This window comes from Protopterus annectens, chromosome 10.part0, assembly GCF_019279795.1.
Source record: "Protopterus annectens isolate FY-2018-M chromosome 10.part0, PAN1.0, whole genome shotgun sequence".
In the NCBI taxonomy this organism is placed as follows: domain Eukaryota; kingdom Metazoa; phylum Chordata; order Ceratodontiformes; family Protopteridae; genus Protopterus; species Protopterus annectens.
In genome coordinates this window covers 1,180,568,670-1,180,593,654 of record NC_056744.1, presented here as the reverse complement: position 1 = coordinate 1,180,593,654, position 24,985 = coordinate 1,180,568,670, and the positions used below count along the sequence as shown (strand labels likewise).

The 24,985-nt window shown below is 37.0% G+C and overlaps 1 protein-coding gene across 1 annotated transcript in view; it reads right to left on the bottom strand.

Moving 5' to 3' along the window:
• CCDC17 (coiled-coil domain containing 17) overlaps positions 1-24,985 on the bottom strand; it is a 785,488-nt gene that overhangs the window by 364,217 nt on the left and 396,286 nt on the right. Inside the window, exon 10 of the mRNA XM_044086848.1 lies at positions 6,797-7,059. Within this exon, the coding sequence (XP_043942783.1) occupies positions 6,797-7,059 (263 nt within the window). The remainder of the gene's footprint in view (positions 1-6,796; positions 7,060-24,985) is intronic.

Genomic DNA, 24,985 nt, shown 5'->3' with positions numbered 1-24,985 from the left:
TGCTGTGCAAGTCTGAGACCAACTTTTTTTGGGGGGTGAAAATATTTCATTGATGTGATTAATTTTACTTAGTCTTTTAGTTTTGTTTGCTAGCAACTTTAATGATTTAGGGTTCATAGTAAAATTTATTAATTTAAACTTTTCTAGAATTATTTTTGTTTCATGATTTAGAATTTCTAAATATTTACTATTTAAATCATTTATTTCTTTTTGATTGTCAGTTATATCCTTTCCTTTGTTTTGATCAGGCTTTATATTGTCTAATTTAAGTTGTATATCATTAAGTTCTGTGTCCCATAATTTCCTTTTATTTTGATACCAACTTATAATTTTCCCAATATAAATATACTTTTAAAGCATCCTAACCATATATTTCAGATATGTTATTGATGTTGTTAAGCTCTATAAAGTTTTGAATTTCTAATTAAATAAATTCTTTAAAATCTTTTAAGTTTGTAATATAAGCAGGTATTCTTTTGATTTGAATACTATAGTTATTATTATTGAGTATATCAAAAATTATAGAATTATGGTTAGTAGGGGGACAAAATATTACTTTTTATTTGATTAGGGAGTCTGTTAAATCTTTAGAAGCCAAAACTCTATCTATTCTAGAGTGTGAGTTATGCTTGTGAGAATAAAAGGTGTAAAATAACGAATTTGGGTCAGCAAAATTATCTTTTAGTAAGAATAAGATAATAAAATCCTTTAATTTTTTTGCAGAAGCTGAAATTTTTCTTTTACTTTTATTAGTAGTATCATTAGGATCAAGAATACAGTTAAAATCTCCTGCTAGTATTATGTTTCCTTTTGCAAAATGAACATTTTGGTCCAAATGCTGCCTAACTGTGTTAGTTCCTATATCTGGGATCCAGTATATATTGATTAAAGTATAATTTTTTATTTAATTCTATAATTATAACACAAAACATTCCTTTATTATCCTTACAAACATCAATTATTTTAGGCAAGGGTATTGAATTATTCCAAACAATAGCCACTCTTCTTTTCTTTTGAGTGTGTTCTGAGCTAACCAAAACAAAATAAGATTTATTATTACGTTTAGATATATCTGTAGATAATAAGTGGGTTTCTTGTAAAAATAGTTGTGATTTATGAAGTTTAAGGTATTTAAATACATTTCCTCTCTTACTTGGATTATTCAAACCATTGATGCTAATTGATATACCTTTTATTACTGACATTTTAGAATAAGTTAAATGTAGAATATATTGACCATCGAGATATATAATTATAATAACTTATAGGAATACTATACAATATTTTCCATTTGGATGAAACAAAATTACTTATCTGATCATTTTTAATAAATTTTCTATTCATGTTAATGGTGAACATTAATAAAACAATTTAAAAACTTTTGTTATAACCAAACTTTAGAACAATATTTACAACTCAATCCCTTCTGGAGGTTAAAACTCCTAATCTAGGTGCCATCCTATCACCTAAATTAACCTCAAACTAGTAGCAACATCTAACCAACTCATGTCTTAATAAATGATGTTAGTCTTCAAACAGAGAGTGTTTTATCTTCCTATCATTATTTATATGAGTAAAGATAGAACAATTACTTATACAGCTATTATATTCTAAAATTCTAGTTATCAAAAAGAAGAAAATCTACTGGGAAATCTAATTAATAACTAACCACATAGTAAATACATCATGTACCAAGCTAAGCATTTTTAAGTTAATAGTCCAAGTCTCAAAAAAATAAATAAATAAAAATCTGAGTGATTCCATTTAAGGTATCTTCATCCATTGTTACTGTAGTCTAACGTTGCAGGAATCCAGATGTGAAGACTATAATTAAATGTCTCTGTATGTATTCAATACAAAGTTGATAAAGGAGAATTAGATTTACTTTTAAAATGATTTGTTGATAAAGGAGAATTAGATTTACTTTTAAAATGATTTTTTTTTTTTCCTTTCCTCTTTTTTTTTCTTTTATGTTAACCAGAACACTATGGTTTGTGATCTAAAATAACAAATATTACACAAAGTAACTATGGTATTTTACAGACTTCCAATTAGAAATAATGTAATAAGACAAAATCAAAAGTTCTCACTTGTAATTAACTAATGCCCATTTGACTATAAAATAACCTCACTATTCCTTTTCATCTATTTAAGAATATTGCTCCTAATTTCACAACAGATTTTCATAACAGTTGCTAATTGATAACTATAATAATATTCAATAAGAATTTAATAATAAGAAAGAGTGTGATGTGAGAAGGCAGACTTTGGAGAAAAACATGGACGTTTCATAATTACTGTTAGATGCTCACTTATATTGCATGCCATGAGAACAGCAATCAAAATGTATTAACCTGGCCATTATTTCTTTTACACTTATCAGTCAAACATCCAAATGGTAGAGTCAGAATGTAAAAATTCTTAGGGTGAGAAGCAAGGAGGTGGACTGTAAAAACTAAGAAGCATTAATGACTGTTAAATGATCACTGAAACAGCTTGCATGAACAACCAGCCCAAGTATATTACAACAGCATGTTGAAATATGCTACTTTGAATTATGATGAAAATGAAATAACATTCAAACATATTGCATACAGATACTATTATTTCATTGTGTAGAGATGTGTGTGAAAACATGAAGCAGTAACATAACTGCTAAAAATAATCACTGCTATAATTTGTTGGAGCAATGTGTATGTCCGAGAGCATGAGGTGAAAATGCAATACAGTAACCATTGTTTTTCTTAGTTTCATTAGAACCAAACATTACAAGTGTATACAAAGTGACTGTCTCTGGATGGATAATAAAACTGTGTGTGAATGCAGTATATGTGCCTGAGATAAAATGAAATATATTATTGTGACTATTTTTCTTCCACTTTTATCATGAATAAACACCAGATGCATATATTACATGTGGCTATCTTTCACAATGAGATGTATGTGAGTGCTGAGTTTACATTTACAAGAGACATGCATAGCAATTGTCTGTCATGTTGTATAAACATATATATCAAAAAATCCAAAAATAATGGGAGACAAAGGCCCAAAAAAATAGGGACAGACCTCAAACATTGCTCCAATAAACCTAAAAAGTTGCTTAAAACAAAAAGTTTTGTGTTGACAAGCATTTTCTGAAGTATGTTAGGTCTGAAAACCAAGTGACTGTATTTATTTAGTGACTCCAGTCCTTAGTGACCCGCCAGAAAACCACAAACTCCATAAGGGATAGATCAAAACATGAGACAAAATCTGGAGTTTCTGCAAACATCTGGACAGTTGAGAGGTGTGTGTGTAAACCAGCAAATAATTTTATGTATTCAGGGTGTGGGTGAGTTGATTTGCTCTTGCTGGGATTCATTTTACACTTAATAGCTCCTATTTAATAGCTCCTGTATATATATATATATATATATATATATATATATATTTTTTTTTTTTAATTTATTTATTTTTTTAAGCACTGTTTAATTTGTGCATTAAAATATCTTTATTATAGATACAATAAATGCAGCCTTTATTGGCTTTGTTTTACAACACTACCCCACCAAATGCACAATAGCAAGGATCGTCCAACACCCTGTATGCAATGTTTTCCTTTCTACACGTGTGAATAAATATAAATAGATCTACTTCCTCCTCGTGAATATTTATTCGAGTTTGCTGGTTGTAAAATTAATAGTAATTTGTAAGCAGTATGTTCATTCTAGTAATATGAAAGTATTACAATGAAGTAGTAATTTCATAGTCATAGATAACATAAAAAAGACCGTATTTTGCTGGAAGAGTATGTTTGTGAAATGTGATGGAAGCTGTGCTTGCTGTGTTTTCATAACAAATGTTAACAATTTACTAGACATCCTTTTATAGAATCCTATATGTCAGCCTAACATGAGAAAATAAACAAAACTCTCTTCATAAATGATATTTTCACATTAGATTACACATTGGTTGCTTGTTATTGTCTATAAGAGTTCAGCACTTTAACTGACTACTGGAGGCAGGATACCATTTCAAGATTCCAAGTCTACGTAGATTTTGAAAGACCAGGGTCAAATGTCATATGTAAATGCTGCTAGATGAGTCATGACTGCTTCTCGTACACTAGGACTGTTGTTACTCTGAAGGACTTCTCAAGCTTATTTTAAATCAAATATTTAGTACGTTCTGGTGGGAAACTAACAGTATGTTTTAACGTAGATTTCTTCTTTTGAACAGCTTGTTCAGCTCGAGACTTGGCGCGCTTCACAGCTGTAATTATGGAGACTCACGCAATGTAGATAATCCATTTATACACAAAACCAGTTTCACAAACACAACACTGAATATCCAATCAACACACCATCTCCACAACCACAGCAATCAAACAAACATCATTATGGCAACAAATCCCTCAACTTTGCACCAGCAACCCCTCACCAACTCATTCACTTTACAGGTAATTAGCCAAAGTCTCACATCAACAGAAATTCACTTTGGTAAGCACAAGCACATCCCAGAAACAAACATTTTTACTGATAAAAGGGGTTTAAAAGAAAACCCTACATATCCGCTCCTCTCCCAAGCCTCACCCATTTCATTATATTAATACTAATTCAACAAACCAGCACACAGGTAAACGAGCTGTAATCTATTGCTATATACAGATCAGCTCTCTGAGAACAACAGAAGGAGAGATACAAAGTGTCCTAATGCAATATCTATGATCTGACAAACAAAATCGTGCAATGCAAATCAATACAATACATCCATTTATAACCTTATCGGTGTCAAGAATCCACAACCATTGCTCTTTTTATAACTGAAGCAATCACTAAGCAGTACCCAATTATTCCAGGCGAGCTATTTATAACCCAATAAAAGAAAATCAGAACAGGCTATCTTTATAACTAATCCACCGCTCAAGTACATAGCACCAAAATATCTAAAGATTGCTACAGATGATACACTGAAATATTCAAACAACAGGAAATAAATAAAAAGCACAACCAACCAAGCATTTTAAAATAAACCCAAGAACAGGGACATATTTCTATACAAAACTACAACCTTCTTTTAATCATATTTCTGATATAATAATGTGGCTTAACTATCAGTATAATAATTAAATAATACAGCTCACCTGGATATCCAGTTTCCTTTTCTCGACTTATAGGGTCATTGTAACTGAAAGCTTTTAGATTCAATTAAGGTTTTTACTACTGATTCATTGTTTTGATGTCAAGAGGCTTTGAAGGGTAATATATATTTTATCTGTTACTTTTAAATAATTGTATGTAAGTCATTTTTTGAGCTTCTTTTTAGGATCAAAGGTTTTCCAGAATTTGTTGTCTGCAATTATTTTAAGTCTAGTATTTGTCCATTCCATGTCTTCAATTCTTTCTATTATTTTGTTATTCTTAATGAATGAGATGGCAGAGTCTAAATCTTCAAATATTTTATGTCCACTTTGATGGAAGATTTTTAGTTTTGTTGGGAATAGTAGATGTGTTTTTATTTGATTTTTCTTCAGTTCTTTGAGTAAAGGCAGAAAGATCTTTCTTTTAGAAATTACAGCTGGAGAATAATCATTATCAAATCTAATGACTTTGTCTTTTATTTTGATTGGTGATTTTGCCCATGCTGTTTTTAATACCATCTCTTTGTCATGCGAAGAAAGAAATTTCACAATGACAGATTTAGTAAAGTTAGATTTAGTATTTTTAACTGTTACCAAGGATCTATGCACCTTTTCGATACCATATGAAAAAGCCTGTGGAAGTTCCAAAATTTCAGGTATCCAAGAAGAGAGAAATTTCATCATATCAGTTCCTTCTATGTTGTCAGGTAAGCCAAATATTCTTATGTTGTTTCTTCGTGATCTATTTTCAAGATCATCCACTTTTGATTGAAGAAGGGTGTTCTGTTTTAATAGAAGTTCAATGTTATGTTCATTTTCTTGTGTTCTGCTGTCTGTGTCATTCAATGCTGTTTCTATTCCAGATATCTGCTTTTTCTGTTGAGTAAGGTCATCATGTATAAGAGTCATTTGTTGTGTACATTTCTCCTTAAAGTTGTCTATTTTCATATCCATTTTATCTAGTTTTGTTGAAAGTTCTTGTAAGTTAGTTATTAAGGATTGAAGTTATTTTTTAAAAGTTGATTCTTGGTGTGAAGATTTATTGAAGCTCATGTTGTTCTGCTGCTGAAGATGTCTTGTAAGTTTTGACAGGAAAATTTAATATTTATATAAACATTTTTATATATTATCCTAATATATTGTTTAAAAAATTTGTTTAAGAAAAAAAAAATCCAATATTAGGATAAATATGATTTAAAATTCCTGTCAAGAATAGGTCTGAAAGACAGAGCTGATAAAAAATGCTGCTACACTGTGGACATCTTGGCCACGCCCAGCTCACCCATCTTGAGAGAGCCATGTCATTCAAAGAAATTCAGCCCTTGAATTTCAGGGCTGGGAAAACACTGTTTCTAACATCTGCTGGTGAATTCTGCTATTGTAATACTCACATTCCTTTTTCAGTAAAGTAGGAGAAATGCAGAGTGCATATAGTAATGGGTAAACCCTTTGTTCCTTTTAAGGATGCAATCATAGCAGTACTGATGAATTAATCATATGGGTATGAGTAAAATATAAGGAAAGCTGGGGTTTTGCACTCAAGTACCTCTTAAGTCTGCAGGAAATCCCACCATCAAGTAAACATGTGAAGTATTTATGTCCATTTAGTGATGTGTGAGTTTAATAAAAGACACAAGAAATCAATATTATAGTTAAGTATTTATACAATATGCTTACCATGGCACCTGGAATAAAAGGGGGCGCATACTCCCCACCAGCTGGTGGATGCATAGCAGGATGATAATGATGAGATATTGGGGGTTGTGGAGGTGGTGGTGGTGGTGGTGGTGGTGGTGGCCTTTGCAGTTTTGGGGACCACCTTCCCCTTCGAAGCCACATCCCGCCTGCTTCTTTTTTCAACATCTCCATTTCAGCTTGCATTTCTGCCATTTGCTTCATATGTTCTCGCTGCATGTCCATAAGCTCTTTGTCCCGATAGTCTAAAAAGAGAAAAAAAAATTAAAAAATCACAGGAAAAATATATTATTGTTATAAACAGTAGCACATGTAAGGCAGTAATTGGCAAAGATAGGCATTTATTTATTTCAAGCAGCTTCTATTAGTAATGGAGAACTAATACTTGAAAGTACCTTCTGTGTGCACAAGATCATCGTGAAATTAAATACATTCATGACTAGGCTGACATATGCTTGGAACAGATGGTACTGGAAATGAAATATAATAGGCAAGATTTAGAGTCATGCCAGAGCAATAAAGGCTAAAACATTGTACCACTTACATAAAACATTATTCCTACAATAACATCAAAATATGAATAAAAAGTGTTTTTGCAGAGGGGCAAGCCACCCTCCTACAGTTGCAAGTCTGCTACACTGTTGTTGACAGAGGACAAACAGCCTGAAATGGCTATTGCAATCCTCTGCCCTGTCTGCAACATGGCATCTTACATCCACAGAGACTTGAGCTGCCGCCAGCTACCCTTAACACTGAACAAAAAGTATACACAGATGCACACACACACACACACACACACACACACACACACGCGTGCACTTAAACCAGACACACACACATACACACACACACATACACACGCGCGCACACACACACACACACACACACACACACACACACACACACACACACACAGACACACGCATATCCTCGAGTACCCAAACATTCTACATTAAATGCAGTAGAATATTCCAATTAAAGGCATTAACATTAAAGAGAAATGCATGGGAAAAAAACTGAAGGACACCAAGGAGACTGCTTATTTCTCTAACAGGAAAACTCAGCATTAGCATGTCAATGACAGTTGCTCTGATCTAAATGGATATTGATTACATGGCAGTATGCCCTGGGCCTGAATAATAACTAAACTAATTTTGCAATGAAAATAAAATACAAAATGCCCTTCAATCAATGTTCCTCTCACACAAGTAATTACAAAGTTACTCACAGAAACAAAACATCAAAACTGGAGTCAAGCACTGTAACTAAACACCCTAAGCATTCTAAACCAGGTAAATGCATATTTCACAGCTGAACCCCTTTAGTTATCTGCAGTTAAAGCTGAGATTCAATTAAGTTCAATTCAGTGATCACCTATAATCTACTAAATCGGATCAAGCCACCTCTTCTGCAGCCATCTACTGACAGAAATGTTAAAATTACCCAATATATCTAACTTCATACTGGAAATGACTGCCTGTTAAATCTCATACCAACAAATAAACTATTCAAGAGTCCAGTATATTTCAACATTCCCATGTGCTTTAAGGGAACACTCTGCAATCGTTTTCTGTTGGCCAGGCATATGAATCAAACTACCCACATACACACAGCAAACTAGAGAAAGCCAGTGATCACTGCTAGTGCTGGTATAGCCAAAAGTATTAAATGTTTCCCATTTTAAAACACCCCTAAATATACTAGTTGGCATTCTAGCATTCATACTAGTACCTGCTTCACATTCAGCTTGAAAATGCTCTTGCTTGCAGCATTATTAAAATAAGTTAAGACATTAAAAGTTCAGTTTTTGGACCACTTGAGAATATTCCTATATACTAACATACAAAAAGAGAGTTATGTAAAAAAATAAATAAATAAATAAAAACTAAAATAAATCTGTTATAAGCTTTACAGTTATGTACTAAAAAACAAAAACAAGTCTTGCATTTCAGCAATACTAGAAGGTCCAAAGGATGATATACATTTGGTGAAAGGCATTTAAAAAAAAAATCACAATTCTAGGGCCATGTAGCCCCACATTAGTTTTTAGTGATGTAGTATTTATAAAAAAGACAATGGCAGGAAAATAGCAAAACACCAATTTAGTAAAATAAGCGCTTTTGTTAAGTACATTGACTAAACTTCTTCAGACTAAAATCAATGACTAACAAAATTGATTAAATAATAATCCCTAAATATATAACCCATTAAATCATCACATGATACAAAACAATAACAGCACTGTGTCCCAATAGTAACCACACCTCCTATCCCAGGATTACTGCAATGTAAAAATAGAAATATATATGCACACTAAATAATGCTTATGCAACAATTTTTTTAATGAAAATATGTCTTAAAATACTTTTACCTTAACAAACTTCTCAACTTTAACATACAAACTATCGAACATACATTGTTCAGTCCTGGATGACTGTATGCATACAACCTGAATTGCCAAAACAATTCCTGTTGTTCTAACTTTAAAGATGTCGGGCCCCCTCTCTTGTCATGTTCTATATGGTCTATTACTCTAAACAAAAAGGAATGCCCAGGATGACCTGACACATGTTTCGCTAATGTGTTCTCCAGTCTACCTTTCCTAATACTATATAAATGTTCATAAAGGTGTTCCTTTAATTTCGGTCAGTCTTCCCTATGTAAAAACAGGGGCAAGACTGACATCTTGCTAAGAATGTCACACTTTTAGAATTACAATTATACCTATCTTTACATTTATATTTTTGTCCTCTGACTGTAAAAGAGCTCCCTACATCAATATGTTTACAGTAGGGGCATGCTTCCCATTTGTACATCCCTGGTTGTTTTGTAGTGACTTTCCTCCTAGAGTCTAACGTTCTTCAAATTCAGACCCCTTTTAAAAATAAATCTGGGTCTCCCTTTAACACTACTACCAGTCAATTCATCAGATGGAATTAAACCCCAATTCTTTATTAAAATTTGTTTAATGTCCAACGCATCCAAACAGATCGAATTCCTTATTTGGATATAGATCTGGTAAAGGACAGGGAGACCAAAAGTTATAAAGCCAGAATTTTTAGGAAGGAGACATATTCAAATTCTTTTCTACATTTTTCTAGTGCTCATCCAATGTAACAGAAGAGGTCTGTGGTAAAGGGTCAACTAGTGAGAGCAGCAAGAATGGTTTCAAACACATTAGATTTTCTTGCGGAGTGTGAGCTATTGAAAAACATATTTTTGAGATGGGGTACCCAGTTAATTTACTGGATGAGTTAATATTTGAGGTACAAAGGAAGAGAACATCAGGTTATTTTAAAGCCATTTTGCATGACAGGAGTACACCCCTTGAACGAGATGAATTAGTAGGGATGGGGAACACTGAGGATAATGATATAAACTTTTGTCTGACCTTTATTACACCATTTAGTTTGGATCCATTGGACATTAAATAAATTTTAATAAAGAATTGAGGTTTAATGTTTTAGCTTTTATGCCTGCGGTGACTTGTGCTACTGGCAAACATATTTAATAGTATGACAAATATTGACTGCTGACCTTGTTTAGGTCACTAGTTTTACTGTTGAAACTGCAGCCCACTGTCCCTGCCAACATGTTGTCCTGCAACATCTGTACAGTAGGCCATGTTCACCATGTCCTTTCTTGTCACTTTGCCACAATACATAGAAGTAATGGCACTCCTCAACACCTTCTATGACCCCTGCTGACCCGAATTGTACTCTCATTTACTTTACTCTGTACTCTCCCCAATCAGACATATGCTCCATTAGCACTGCATGTCTAATAACAGTTTTGTATTTCCATAGCTACTTTTATGTCTCATACTCTTACAGCAATCAGCTAATGTTTTCCACTGTTGTGTGTGCATGTGTCTCTTCCTATCTATCCATTATATTTATTTGATGTGCATTATTTTATTTCTCTTCATTTATGTTTCTATTTAATGCAGTGTCAGCCACAGTTGTATCTATGGTGTGGCAGTGATTCACCCACTGTTAACCTGCCCTTACGATCTCCTGCTAGATCTCTAGCTGTCTTCTTGCCAGCTTCAGAAGAAGTTGTGAAGATCATTCAGTGAAGGACAACTTGGAGAGTTCTGTTGTGGCCTCCAGAGGGTGTTTTGCCATCTGGCTACACCACCAGTAGGTCCCTATGTATTTCTTGGCAAGAGCTGGAGGAGATGGTGATAGCAGTGGTAGAACAGCACCTTGGCATCCACATTGGCTACCAGGAAAACATTGTTATGTGACTGTCAGTGTCATACCACAACCTCTCCCTGTACAGCATGCCAACAGATGCAAGGCCCAGCAGGGAGGGTACTCATACAGGGGATTTACCTTTGGTTGGGTGTAGCCCTGTGAAGCATAAAAGGGAACCGTCACCCAACTCTATCCCCAGCACTGAGTTATTTCCCTTTTATTTTATTTTATTTTATTTTATTTTACATTTGTTGACTGGGCTAGTCTAGCTGGATATATGTCCATTTTCAGTAGAGGCTGGGGAAGATAAGCTCCAACATTCAAAATGAGATTACATAAAAAAAAAACCATGTGAAAAAACTTTACAGCAGTACATGAACATAGGCAAATAAAGATAACATTTTAACTGGTGACAAAGTTATAAAGTACAAATTTCAAAAAGTAGAACATTTAGATAAGAATATTATTACAAAATATTGCTTAAAGTGGTATTTATGGTGAATACTAGCATAATGTATAGTAATAGAGGATACAGGATAGTATGAAGAAACCTGGCAGATATGTTAGTATATCATGTGGTATAAGAAGTGGAAAGAATACATATATATAGAAATAACTGTATATATGTGTGTATATATATATATATATATATATATATATATATATATATATATATATATATATATATATATATATATATATATATATATATATATATATATATATATATATATATATATATACATATACATATATATATATATATATATATATATATATATATGTATATATATATATATATATATATATATATATATATACATATATATATATATATATATATATATATATACACATATACATACATACATATACATACACATATACACACACACACATATAAATCCCCATATGTAGATAGTGAGAAGGAGATATAGAATCAGTGGATGTAAATATGAGGTAGATACAGTGGTCTAAAAGATGTAGAATGTAGTCAGGTGTCGGGGGCTAAAGTTAGTCAGGATTACTACAGGGGCTGATTACTACACTCCTTGTGTTTCACTTCCCTCCCCAGTTAGTTGTGTAGTCCACTCCATCACCAAATGTCCTCTGTGTGTTTCTCTAGCTGTCTCTGTTTCTCCATCATGTCACCCCTTTCATGTCAGCATCTCCCTGCAGGTATTTGTCTGTGTTTTGTGTTTTTCTGCATCTGCTCTCATCCTTATACCCACTTTTCTGTCACACTTTTCCCTTACTCCATTCCCCATCTGCCCTTCTTAAACAAAAATAAAAATAGGTGCCTGTTTCACAAAAAGATGCTCTTTCTTCCCCACCCTTATCCAAATCTTTCCTTTCCTTTGTCCTTTTTTGTTTTCCCCTACTTGCTTTTGCCCTTTCTGACTGTCCAATATATCCATTTCCTTCCATTTTCGCAAAAAAATTGTTAGTGACTTTGCTGAAAAGCTTTTATTAAACTCTCAGCAGTTCTCATAGTGGCACGACTATGAGCATGTGGATGCCCAAAGTTGTAGCAATGCTACATGGACACTACTGGGATTTACAGGTCATGTGACCATTCTTGTGGTATGTTGCTCTATTTGTGGTTATTGCAGTTTGTTTTTGCCAGTAAATTCCTTTTAGTTACTAGTTATTTCATTAATTGCCTCTCCTATTACACTGGTAATTATTTTGGGGTCTCATTGTACTACTTCAGCTCAGAAGGCTAGCCTATCTGTGACCATGTAAGTTGCTTAATTTTATACTGTTTTTGCTGCTGGGACTGATTAATTCTGCACTTGTATATTTTGCTTCATTTGCCTTAAATAGCATAGGCTAGATTTAGACTTACTAAATCTAGACTGTTTGGTATCATTTGAGCACTAAAACCAGCCATCTTACATTAAGAGGGCTCCTCTGCACCCTTGTGGCAGAAGTGTGTAGCTTAGGATCCATCTAAGTTGGGGATTGCTGGAATAAAGTAAGGTCAAAGATTCCCGTAACAGAACCCAATAAAGGCTGTCCCACAAAAAACGTCACTGTCAAACAAACTCTTCAGTCCGAAGTTGTTAAAACTCACGAAGATTTAATAAGCGAATAGCAAACAAATACACGAAATACATAGCACTAGTTAAGCGCTTTCATTTCCTCAAACAACGGAAACTTCTTCAGAACAAACTGTCAACAATCTGCCACTCATATATACTGTGCAGTTAATTGATCTAATTAAACTTTTGGTTCACACCCCAAAACAAGTTTAAGAACATATTTAAAAAATGATTAAAAATTGATGGTATGATTGTTACTGCTTGGATTTGCTGGAATAAAGGCCGTATGAGGGGCTTCTCTATTGGTAGATTATGTAAGAACTCTTTAAATTAATTTGTATTTAAGCACCCCATTTGCGTGTAGCTGCACACTGTGTAACGGTGGTAAAAGTGCCTTGTATAGACACAAATGCCTAGAATCACATTTTTTCCTTGAAACATGTGTCAGGTCATCCTGAGCATTCCTTTTTGTTTAGAACATCTTCAGGCAACTTGGTTGCACACTGCTGGACTGCAGGCAGCTCAGCTAAGCACTGTCAAGCGTCACTAAACTTTCTTTGCTAATTCTATTTAGTGTTAAGTACCCTTGCTGATACCAGAGCAGTAGCTGATTCTTTGCCACCCCACAAATCAGGAATTACCTGCTGCTATGGACAATCCCTTTCCTAACATTTCTCCCACCAGCCTGATGGGCATGGGCATCCTGAGGCAATGTAGAAATTGCCTCATGTATACAAACAACCACCAGGTCCTAAAGCAAACAAACACAGTATGAGAGAGATGTCACTACAGCATGAAACCTGAATCAGTCTCCTCACATAATAAACAAGACATCAAAAAAGTTGTCAGCACACATGCCTCTCCTCTTACACAAGATAAAGTCAAGACACATAAACCCACATACATGGAGTTACTCCAAAGACCAGAGACCTCCCAAACATAGACAACCCTCACATACTGGTACATGAACAGAATCCACCAGTACACATAATGACATGTATAACAGTGTCTCAGCAATCAAGCTCCTAAGGCAAAACACTTCATAACCAAATTTCCTAGTTATAGGCGACTCACTAGTGAGACACACAAATATCCCTCTCACCAGGCTGGACAAGGAGAAGGTCATGGTCAGCTGCCTGTCTGGTACCAGTATCCACCAAGTCATGCACGCACTCGGGTCACTGCAGCAATTACCATTATGACTCAGTCATAGTACATGCTGGAGTGTATGACTTGAGATGTATGTCTCTGGACTATATGAAGACAAACAATGATAAAGCTCTCAGATTATTTGTGCTGGGCAGGTGTGTCCCTAGCCCTAAGAAGCATTCTACCTTCACATAGTATGGACAAAAAATTATTGATTTTTAACAATTGGCTTAGCTTCTGCTGTCACTCCAAGGGGATACAGTATCTGTCAGCCTGGGAAGACATGGTCGACAGACTTCAATACTTCACCAGAGATGTCCTTCACCTGTCTCCTCAAGGCGCAAAGACACATGCCTCCCCATAGAGCCTTTTTAGGCTATGTCAAAACAAAAAAAAAACTTCAGACATAGAAAATACTCTAGAGACAAACTCAAGACAATAAACTGCACTTCGAAGCACTCCTCATCTTGGAAGATGCTGACATCTGTGCAGTCACTGAGACATGGTTTAGGGCCATAGAGAGTACCGCAGCCATGCAGGGCTACAATGCCTTCCACACTTTTAGACCGCAAAATGAGCATGAAAGAACCAAAGGTGGAGGCGTATCCATTTTCAATAACTCCAAATACACCTTACGACAGGTGAGACAACTGACTCTTGAGCTACTCCAGGTCCAAATAACTATAGACAAAACACCCTACCACATCATAACTAGCTACAGGCTCCCCACCATAAACCAGGATAAACACACTAATTAGCTGGAGTTGCTTGAATTTCCCAGTATTCAGACAAACACCTTGGTCATGGGAGACTTCAACTACCCATCCATCAATTGGGTGTCTTACAAGAGCACAAACATGACTGCATTGAGGTTCCTGAATTTTGTTAACTCAGATGTACTGGAACAGTTAGTCTGCACCCCAACAAGGGGCTCAAATGTGCCAGACCTAGTACTTACCAACATGGAGGATACTGCACTACTCACAGTGTGCTGCCATCCTAGTTAAGATCCAACCTGACCCCCACAGGAGAAAAAAAAAAAAATTCTCCAAAGTAAACTAGCACCGCCTAAGCAATAGTATAAATGCTTTCAAAGCCCCTGCTAACACAGGCAACAGTGGCTACTATGCAAAGAAGTACAAAAATTGCCCTATAAAGCCATATTGACTTGGCAGTACCTGAAAGGACTAAAATCAGGTCCTCTCACAAAAACAAGCCACCCTGATGGACTGCAAGTATAAATAAGTTATATACCAAAAGAAAGAAATTGATATTTAAAAACAAGAAGGAATGTACTCAGCAAAGGAAGACTACCCTACACAGCCTAAACAAGCAATTTAGAAATTATGTAAAGTCCTCTAAAGCAAGCTATGAGACTAGACTGGCATCCCTAGCTAAAGACAATCATAAGGCATTCATTAAATACATCTGAAACCTCAAAGGGAATACCCAGCTGTGTGCTGAACTTATAGTGGAGGGCACCACTCACACGGAACCTGAAGAAATTGCTGACCTGCTGGCTGATAGATTTGGCAGCAACTTCTCCCCCCATGTCATTACTGACACATGTCCTCTACTGTTTATCTCCAAAGAACAGGTCATTCAAGCAGTCTCCAAGGTCAAAAATACAGCCTCTATGAAAACAGATAACATCTCAGGCTGCACACTTAGCAATCTAAAACAAGACCTAACAGAACCACTTAGCTGTTTAACCACAGCCTGCACACTGGTTTATGTTCCAGAGGAGCAGAGAACAGCAACAATAATCCCCTTGCACAAAGGGGAGGTCCATCAACCAACCCTGAGAACCATAGACCCATTAGTCTGACTAGCCTTATCTGCAAGGCCATGGAAAGAATCATCATGGACTTTATCAACCAGGACACAGGCAACCTTCAAACTCTTGACCCAACCCAGTTTGGTTTCATCAAGGTTAGATCTTGCTTATTAAACCTGGTGAATTTGAAGCTCAGCTTATAGAAGGTACTGAATATATTGTAAATAATTTCGGAATTTAACTGAGGAAAAATTAAGTGGGCTGTATTTGATAAACCCATGTTATCTTATATTGTTGCCTTGTTGTTTTCATTTTATGCGTGTGTGTGTGTGTGTGTGTGTGTGTGTGTGTGTGTGTGTGTGTGTGTGTGTGTGTGAGTGTGAAATATTATATATATATATATATATATATATATATATATATAGAGAGAGAGAGAGAGAGAGGGAGAGATTTATGACAGTTGAGTTTTTAGAAACTTGAAAATTCATATTGGCAAGATGATATGATCGAATTTCTGAAAACTCAACTGAAAGATAGCACTAAATTGAGGAAAATGGTACATTTCCCAATCCTCACTGTACTGCATAAATTCAGTCATAACATTTCACCCATATGAATTTCAAGTTTCTCAAAACCCAATTAACCGATACAGATCCATATATATATATATATATATATATATATATATATATATATATATATATATATATACATAAAATTTCAGTTCTATGTGGAGTGATAAATAATCTATGTAAATTTCTCCAGAAATAATGTTGATATGGAAGAGGAGTCAAAAATATTAACAGTGGGTAATGGCATTCAAGTCATAAGCTTGACAATTTAACTTATGAACCTGTGATAATAACTGCAAACGCTTATAGTCATGTATAAGTAATGAAAACTAGACTATCATATTCATATAAATATTTTAAAATATATGAATATTAAGTGGGCTTCCACATGCTTGCAGGGTTAAGAACAGTTAAGGTGTTAAATCAGGACCATATCTTGGCATATAGGTTAATAAATATGAAAATAGATTCAGAAAGTGTGTTAAAGACTGTAAAATTTATGGTAATCCTGCTTTTTCAGAAATCTCCTAATACCTTCCTATGTGTAAATTCAGCAGAAGATGAATGTCTTTTCTCTGAAGTGCACTGAAAGGGCACTCCAATACAATTCCACCAGATGAACCAGTCAAATAAATGAAGTCCTTACAATGAAAACACATTGTGGTTGGTGATGGAGCTCATGAAACATAGCTTTTATTCCAAAAGTTAAAAATGAACTGTTGTCTTAGCTGCTTGGCTTCAGTAGATTCTAAAAATATACAAAATGAAATGCTATAAATAATTCCAGGGCAGCCAGAGAAATTAATCAAAGGACTAGCTATTTAACAAATTCATTATAAGACTGTTAATCAAGTAACTAAATTGTCCTACAATTCTTACATGAACCACACACACACACACACACACATATATATATTTAGCTCAATAAATACATAAATATAAATATACAATATATATGTAAACATCTCTAAGGAACTAAATAAGCAAATATTATTGGTCAAAACTTCTTGATTAGTTGTCTGTAAAGTACAGCCTGCTTTAAAGTACATCATATTTAAAAATGATGTAGACAGATGTTATTCATCCTTCCAGTTTTTATTTGTAAATGCTGTCATTCTACAGATGTACAAGAAACTTCATCAGGCTATCAGCTGCATCAATTGACTGTTTAAATACTAATTAAAACTGTCACAAGATAAACCACCAGTCATAACAAATTTTACTATTTTAACATTTACGACTTTAAAGACAGGATAAATTGATACTATCATTCAAACCTGGCTTCTTGAAGGAGATAAATCTCAGTTGCCACAAAAGTTTGTGTATTCAACACTGCTTCCAAAACCCCCAACCTTAAATCTCCTTTTATATTTTTCTAAAATAAAAAAACAGGAATCTTTTAAACTTCTTGCAACTCTTTATGTGTTGCTCTGTGTTTCCCTAGTGCATTTTTAATATCTCCACAGTATTGCACTATTTGATATTTTTATTTTTGACTTGCGCGTCCCATATAGAACAGCTCACAATTCTGATGCTGTGCATGATATACTGTCCACTTAGTGTCATAGCTGTATCTCTCATTAGTCTCAACTGTCCTACCATTGTAAATATTTTCCACATGGGGACTGTTGGGTATGTGTGGAGGAATTTAGCAGTTAAAAAGGATAATTCTGATTTAATTCTTAACTCTTTTATCATATTTAGAGTACTGTAGCAACAGTTATATTTTTATTAAAATGTTTTAAAGATACTGTATCTTTAATTATTAGTATGATTAGTAGTGACAGTGTTGCATAAGGTAGGACATTTGCCCTTGGTGCAGAAGGCTGTAGGTTCTATTCCCACACCAGACAGATAGACTGCTGACACTGTTGTGTAGATAAGGGACATGCTATGCTGAGTGTGTTATCCTTCAGATAAGACTTTAAACCAAGGTCACATCTGCTTGAGTTGATGGTAGCTCAACTGGATATAAAATATCACACTGCACCTATTGAAAAAATAGGGGAAGTTTCCTGATGCCATGGCCAAATTTCCCTAGTAGTATAAATACCACCTCAGGTTTCCCCTGAAAAGATGCCACTAGCCTAGTGGAACTAACCAGTCAAGGAAGGATAAATAAATAAATAGCAACTCTCTAGGTTTTATAATCGTATTGGGTGACCTTAATTCTATTACTCATTATTTGGGTTATCCCATGAAGATCAAAGCAAACCTAACAGCTGTAACTAACTCTATAACTTGTTTGTAGTTAAAACCAGTTTAATATATACTGGCTTTCCCATCTCCTGTGAACCTATACAATATACCCCTTACTCCTCAGATATAATACTTAGACCTGTACTAATAAAATCTGTGTTGCCAAAGATATACGCTGGGATTCAGGAATGGCTGTTTTCCGTGCAGGAACAGTGTAGAAGTTCCTGCATGGAAAACAGCTGCCGAGCGAACCAGGAAAGTGCTGTTTTCACGTGCACGAGTGGCCCTACACTGTTCCTTCGCAGAAAGCTGTGCGGGATGCAAATCACCTCATTTGCTGATAAAAAACATGCAAATGAGGTGATTTTTGTGATCCAAAAAGCTGGCCAGACTGCATGCAGGAACAGTGACAGAGCAGAAATGTATTCAGTTAGTAACTGAATACATTTCTGCATCTGAGCAAACGGAGGCAGGACAGCTTGTGGAAAGCATGTATTACAGTCAAACACACATGCCAGTGGCAAAGTATAAGGCCCTTAGCATTAATAAATGTTTATTTTTTTTTTAAATTGAACTTTTTTTTTTGGCCAATCACAGCCGTTTAAGCTTAGGGCAGAGGTGCACAAATTGGATTGTGCCAAAAATAAAAAAAATATAAAAATGAGAAAAGTCAGTTTTAAGATAATTCTGCATTTTTCCATTATAGTCAATGGCATGCAGAATGTAAACAATACCAGGGAGCACTGGTTTTCAAGGGGAAAGGGTCCATCTAAGTGCAGCAACTAGGGACGTACACACTGGGGTATGCAAATGAGGGGATTTATACTGAATCACAGATTTTCTTAAAGTGTCAGCTTATACCTAACCATGTAGGTGCAGCAATACAACAGTCCAAGTATAAGAGCTGAATGACTTCATAAGGGGGGGTGTCATGCCTGCTGTAAGCTCATTGGCACTCTGCCCCGTATTTGCCCTTAGCTAAGCACAGATAAGGAAGGGGAGGTGTCTGAGGCTGTATTGTCTTATTCCATGAAATGCAGAGTGTGTTTGCATCCAGGGAGGGACATTTCTGCTTAAAAGACCTTACATTAGCTAAACAGGTGTGCTAGGCATGCAGTGGGCCAAAAAAAAAAAACACCAGAGAAAATAGCAGAACTGTTTACATTTGATCACTGGGTATGCACGGCGCACCTTGGGGCTTAAATAAGGAAGAAGTGGGAAGGGGAAACAGCAGTAGGAAGGCAATCAAGGAGAACTAGCATAGCTGGCAGGTGGAATGTATCAGAATCAGCCAATTACACATGCAGCAGCCCAGCACACTAATATACACTATGCAAACACCCTACAGACTGTTTTTTTTCCACAAACTCTACACCACCGGTGTACACAGACAGGGGATTTTTAACTGGAAAAAATAACTAAATATGTTAGAGGCTGCTGCTCCTTTACTCTGTCAATATGTGCTAGAGGCTGAGGGTGGTGAGGAGGAGGAGAAGAGTGTACAGGCCCAGGGTAACCTACCAGGGCCTACATGACCTGGAGATAGTAGAGCACTATAGGGTAGACAGGGACATTCTACAGCAAATCATCAAGCTGTGCCGGGCGCACCTTACACACAGAACTAATAGAGGGGAACCCATCCCAGTGGATACCAAGATATGTCTAGGTTTAAGAATACTAGCCACAGGTACCTTCCAAAGACCAACTGGGGATATCATGGGGGTCTCATAGGCATCACCATCCAGGGTACTCCACCCGTTCCTGGATGCCATGACACAACATGCCAATGAGCACATATATTTCCCCACTGCCCGTGAGGCGCTGACCACACATATGTGTCTCTTCCACCAGATAGCAGAATACCTTAAAGTAGTTGGTGCTATAGACTGCACGTACATCCACATCAAAGCACCACCCGGTGAGCAGGGCAGGGTCTACATAAACCGCAAAGGCTTCCCCTTCATCAACTGCCAGGTCATGTGTGATACCCAGGGCATTATCATGAATTTGTGTGCTGGCAGCCCTGGAAGCTATTATGACTCCCACATCTGGCATTGCTCACAGCTGTATCAGGCATTTCCCAGGGGGGACATCTCATATGGCCATCTAGTGGGGGATGCTGGCTATGCACTGGAGCCATGGCTGATGACACCCATCAGAAATGCACACACACCCGAACAAGAACACCATAATGAGGCACACGCACAAACCAGGATCATTGTAGAGAGTGTGTTTGGGATGCTGAAGTCACGGTTCCACTGCCTTGACATATCCGGTGGAGCCTTGTAGTACTCTCCAGCTGCATGTACACAAATGTTCATAGTATGTGATATGCTACACAATATGATCCTGTGGAAACAGCTGCAGCAGAAACAGCACAGGGCAGGGCCACACAGCCCCACCACCATTGCCAAGGCCAGCATGGGCACAGAGGAACTTGGAGGAGGAACATTCTGAGCCTGCCCTGTAGGCAGAAGGAGGCATGCACAATATGCCCAGGCCTTGGCAAAGAGGCAATGCATAGCACATACACTGACACTGTAGGGACCCAGGGACTGATACCTCTCTCCAACTCGCACACACAGTAAAAGGGATGCCAAACATGACACTACCTGAGCATTACCATGTACAGGGAGTGTACTATGTGCATCCAACATAGTCAGCCCTCCAGCACTGTCCTCAATACTGGCCCAGGAACAAGGTAAGTCACTCTTCCTATCAATTACTGAATGGAATAGTATGTTCTCATACTTGTAGGTATGATATGGATGTAAGCATGTAAGGGAATTGGGTGGCTGAATGGGATAGTAGCAGACAGTTATATGGGACAGCAGGAAATTCATAACAAATACTGGTGAAAACATACTAGGCAGCACTACACAAGGTGACATCCCCCACTGCAATATATGTGATGTCCCAAAGACCTGTGAGTGTTAATAGGTCATTTTAAGCAGTTGTAAATAGGATTGCATGGGTCTGCGCAGCGGTAAGCAATGCTAACTCCGGTTAAATATGCTTACAGACAGCCTTAAAAGTGTTGAATCTGTGTAGGCATTGCTTAGCACCATGCAAACAGGCTTAATCCTGCTTACTACTCTTAAAAGAGCTTACTCCCACTTACCTCCGCGCTAATTTCTTTAAAAAAAATGAAAAAAGGGGTGATAGGAAAGTGGTGAAAAATGGGGCACGCAGAGGAAAGGCAATAGGAAAAGTAGCTAGGGGTGTGCAGGATGGGTGTAGGGAAGGTCCATAGCTGTCCATTTCTTCTACAGCAACAGCTGTGCATATATACTGAATTTGGAGGCATATTTGGACACTCAAACCCCTGAGAGAGGGGAGAGGACAACAATAACGTGTTGTGAAGCCAATTAGACCAGATTACATATGTCCAGTGGACACGTGCAAAATGGACAGCTATGTATGGGGCAAACTTTTTTTTGGGGGGAACAGATTTACATTTTTTTAAGGTGAGAATGGAATATTGGGGAAGGATAGTAGGTATATTTGGGGAGGTAGGTTGGGTAGGAAGACAGACAAGACAGCATACAGGGGTGGTATATGACACATGTGGGAGGTAAACACCTTGGATGGGGAGGGGTGTTTGGAAATCAGAAGCCCACGAGCCCCCAAATGGAAACAGTGGGACTGAGGTCCCCACCTATGGACAGTCACCACTGCACCTTCATGGCCCTGAAGGTGGCTGTGCTGGGGGCTGAGCAGGAGTGGCAGGCTGACCCTCAAGCTGGTGTAGCAGATCTCCAAACTCCTTTCGGAGCTCACTTGCACCAATCCCTGGACTTGGCTTCAGGTGATGGTATCCTGTCTGTGCCCACTCCCGGGGGGGGGATGAGCCCCATCCCCTAAGGTGGTTCCACCTGAAAGTGGCGCAGGACCAGAACACAAGGAGGTCCCAGGGTGGGTCCCAGACATGCTGTGGCCAGTGCCACGGCCAGATGAGGTGAGAGAGGTGGGTCCGCAAGGACTGGCCTTCTCAAACGTGCTATGGTGTTGCAGTTTTAGAACATATGTGGGTTAGTAATAGTCAACACAATCCAGGATTAGTTATAACAGAATGCATAGATATTCCCATTAACCCAAAACAACAGATTCGGAACAGTTGCATAGCAAACAGAACACATGCATATATGGAATCACAGTGGCCATTACAACGACATGCAGGTTACATTGATAGCAACTGGCCACCAGTGATAGTATTTCAATGTGGAACATTAATAGAAACACATTTCAATATTTGTTGAACAATAGGACATATGTCCCAACAGTAGGTTTGGTGTAAAAAATACCCAGTGATTTGTGTGTTTAGATTATTGTTGCAGATATGGTTGGGGAGATAAATGGCAATTAACAACTTGTATATCCTTGCAGTTCTCACACCTTTAATGATCATTGCTCTAATCATTACTCTACAGGTATTATTACAATACCCTATGGCCTTGGTTTGGCCAGTGGTATGTTTGTACACAGTGTATAATTCAACTGTCTTATAGCTACTTTCTACTTCTCTTACCTGGAAGACCTGTGGGGAGAATGTTTCTTAACACTACCTGATTGTTTCTACTCATATTCCCAAACTCCTAGTTAAAATTATGCATTTTGCTTACTACCACTCCCAGGATTCGAACCATGGCTGTTTTTACTAAAAATGCAACAATTTGTGTTTCATCAGGGTGAGCTATTAAGAAATTGCTGTGTCTTCCTTCAGTGTTTTCTAAGTCTCTCTTGGTTGTACAATCCAACCTTGTAATTACAACATTCTTATACAGACATTCCTAGACATATTTTTTATGTAGCACAGTATGGGAAACAGTGGTTAACACATTTCTCTTCAGATATCAGATCTTGGTGAATGCAGCATCAGGCTATACAATACCAGAGTAAATAAACACAACCAGTCCAGGATTTAGACCTTTATTTCCGAGCAGTTACAGTTCTCTTACCTGGAAGACCTTTGGGGGAATGTTTGTTAACACTACTTGACTGTTTCTACACATATTCCCAAAAATCCTAGCTAAAATTATGCATACAGCTTACTACCACTCCCGGGAATTCAAACCATGGCTGTGTCTGCTAAAAATACAACAATTTGTAAATCATCAGAGTGAGCTATTGAGAAACTGCTGTCTCTTCCTTCAATGTTTTCTGTCTAAGTCTCTCTTGGTTGTACAATCTGGCCTTGTAATTACAACATTCTTGTACATACATTCTAGACATACTTTTATGTAGCACAGTGTGATAAACAGTGGTTAACACAACATTACTATTCAGATATCAGATCTTCGTGAATGCAACATTTCATGCCATACAATACCAGAGTAAAGACAAGTAGTCCAGGATTTAGAACTTTATTTCCAGGCAGTTACACTTTTATTTAAATATGACCTATATGGGACTATTACTGTCATATTGTCTGGTTTATTCAGTACAAACAATACACAGTTTTTATACTGCCAGGTGACATTTTACTCCTTTATATTTAGTTGGTATGACTACTACAAGCAGGATTTTTACTGACCAACCTCACAACGCAGCCTTTGCAACCTACTAGCATGGGCTTCCTGGTTCACAGCCCACTCAGCTGGAGCTGTAATGAAAATAGAGAACCATTTATGCATACCTATCCATCACATACACAGGCTGGACTTTGGTAAACAGTTATCGCTATGAATACTTACACACTGCTGGGACATCTCCCCTCTCTCTTGCTTCTTGGACCCACTGTTCCAAGAGCTCCCTTTTCCTCCGTTTCAAGTTGGCATAGTGGTGCTGGACCTGTTCACCAGTCCGAGGGATACCAGTGGCACTGGTGAGATCATGGGGGAGACTTTCCCAGGCTTCTGCTTTATATTGGGAGCCCTAGTACTGGTCTTGCAGCAGTCTCACATCAGGTTTTTTTACCAGAAGTCTTACCGTGACCTTGGACTCCTGTATGCCCCAGCACTGCACACGAAAGCGCATGCCCTCTCCAACACCTGCCATACTGCCTACAGTGGAGAGCTACAACCAGTTATGAGCTGTATTCCTGCCTGCATGGTTTAAATATGGCCAATTTTCTGCCCTTTGCCGTGATTGGACATTTTTGAAAATGCTGAGCTAAGCTCAGGTACGGGCAAACCTGCTTAGCTAAGGTTGGCAGTGCTTAAAGAGGCAGGTTCAGCATTGCGTACCAATGGGCAAATCCACTTAGCTGGGTCACGCATTGCTTAGTATTC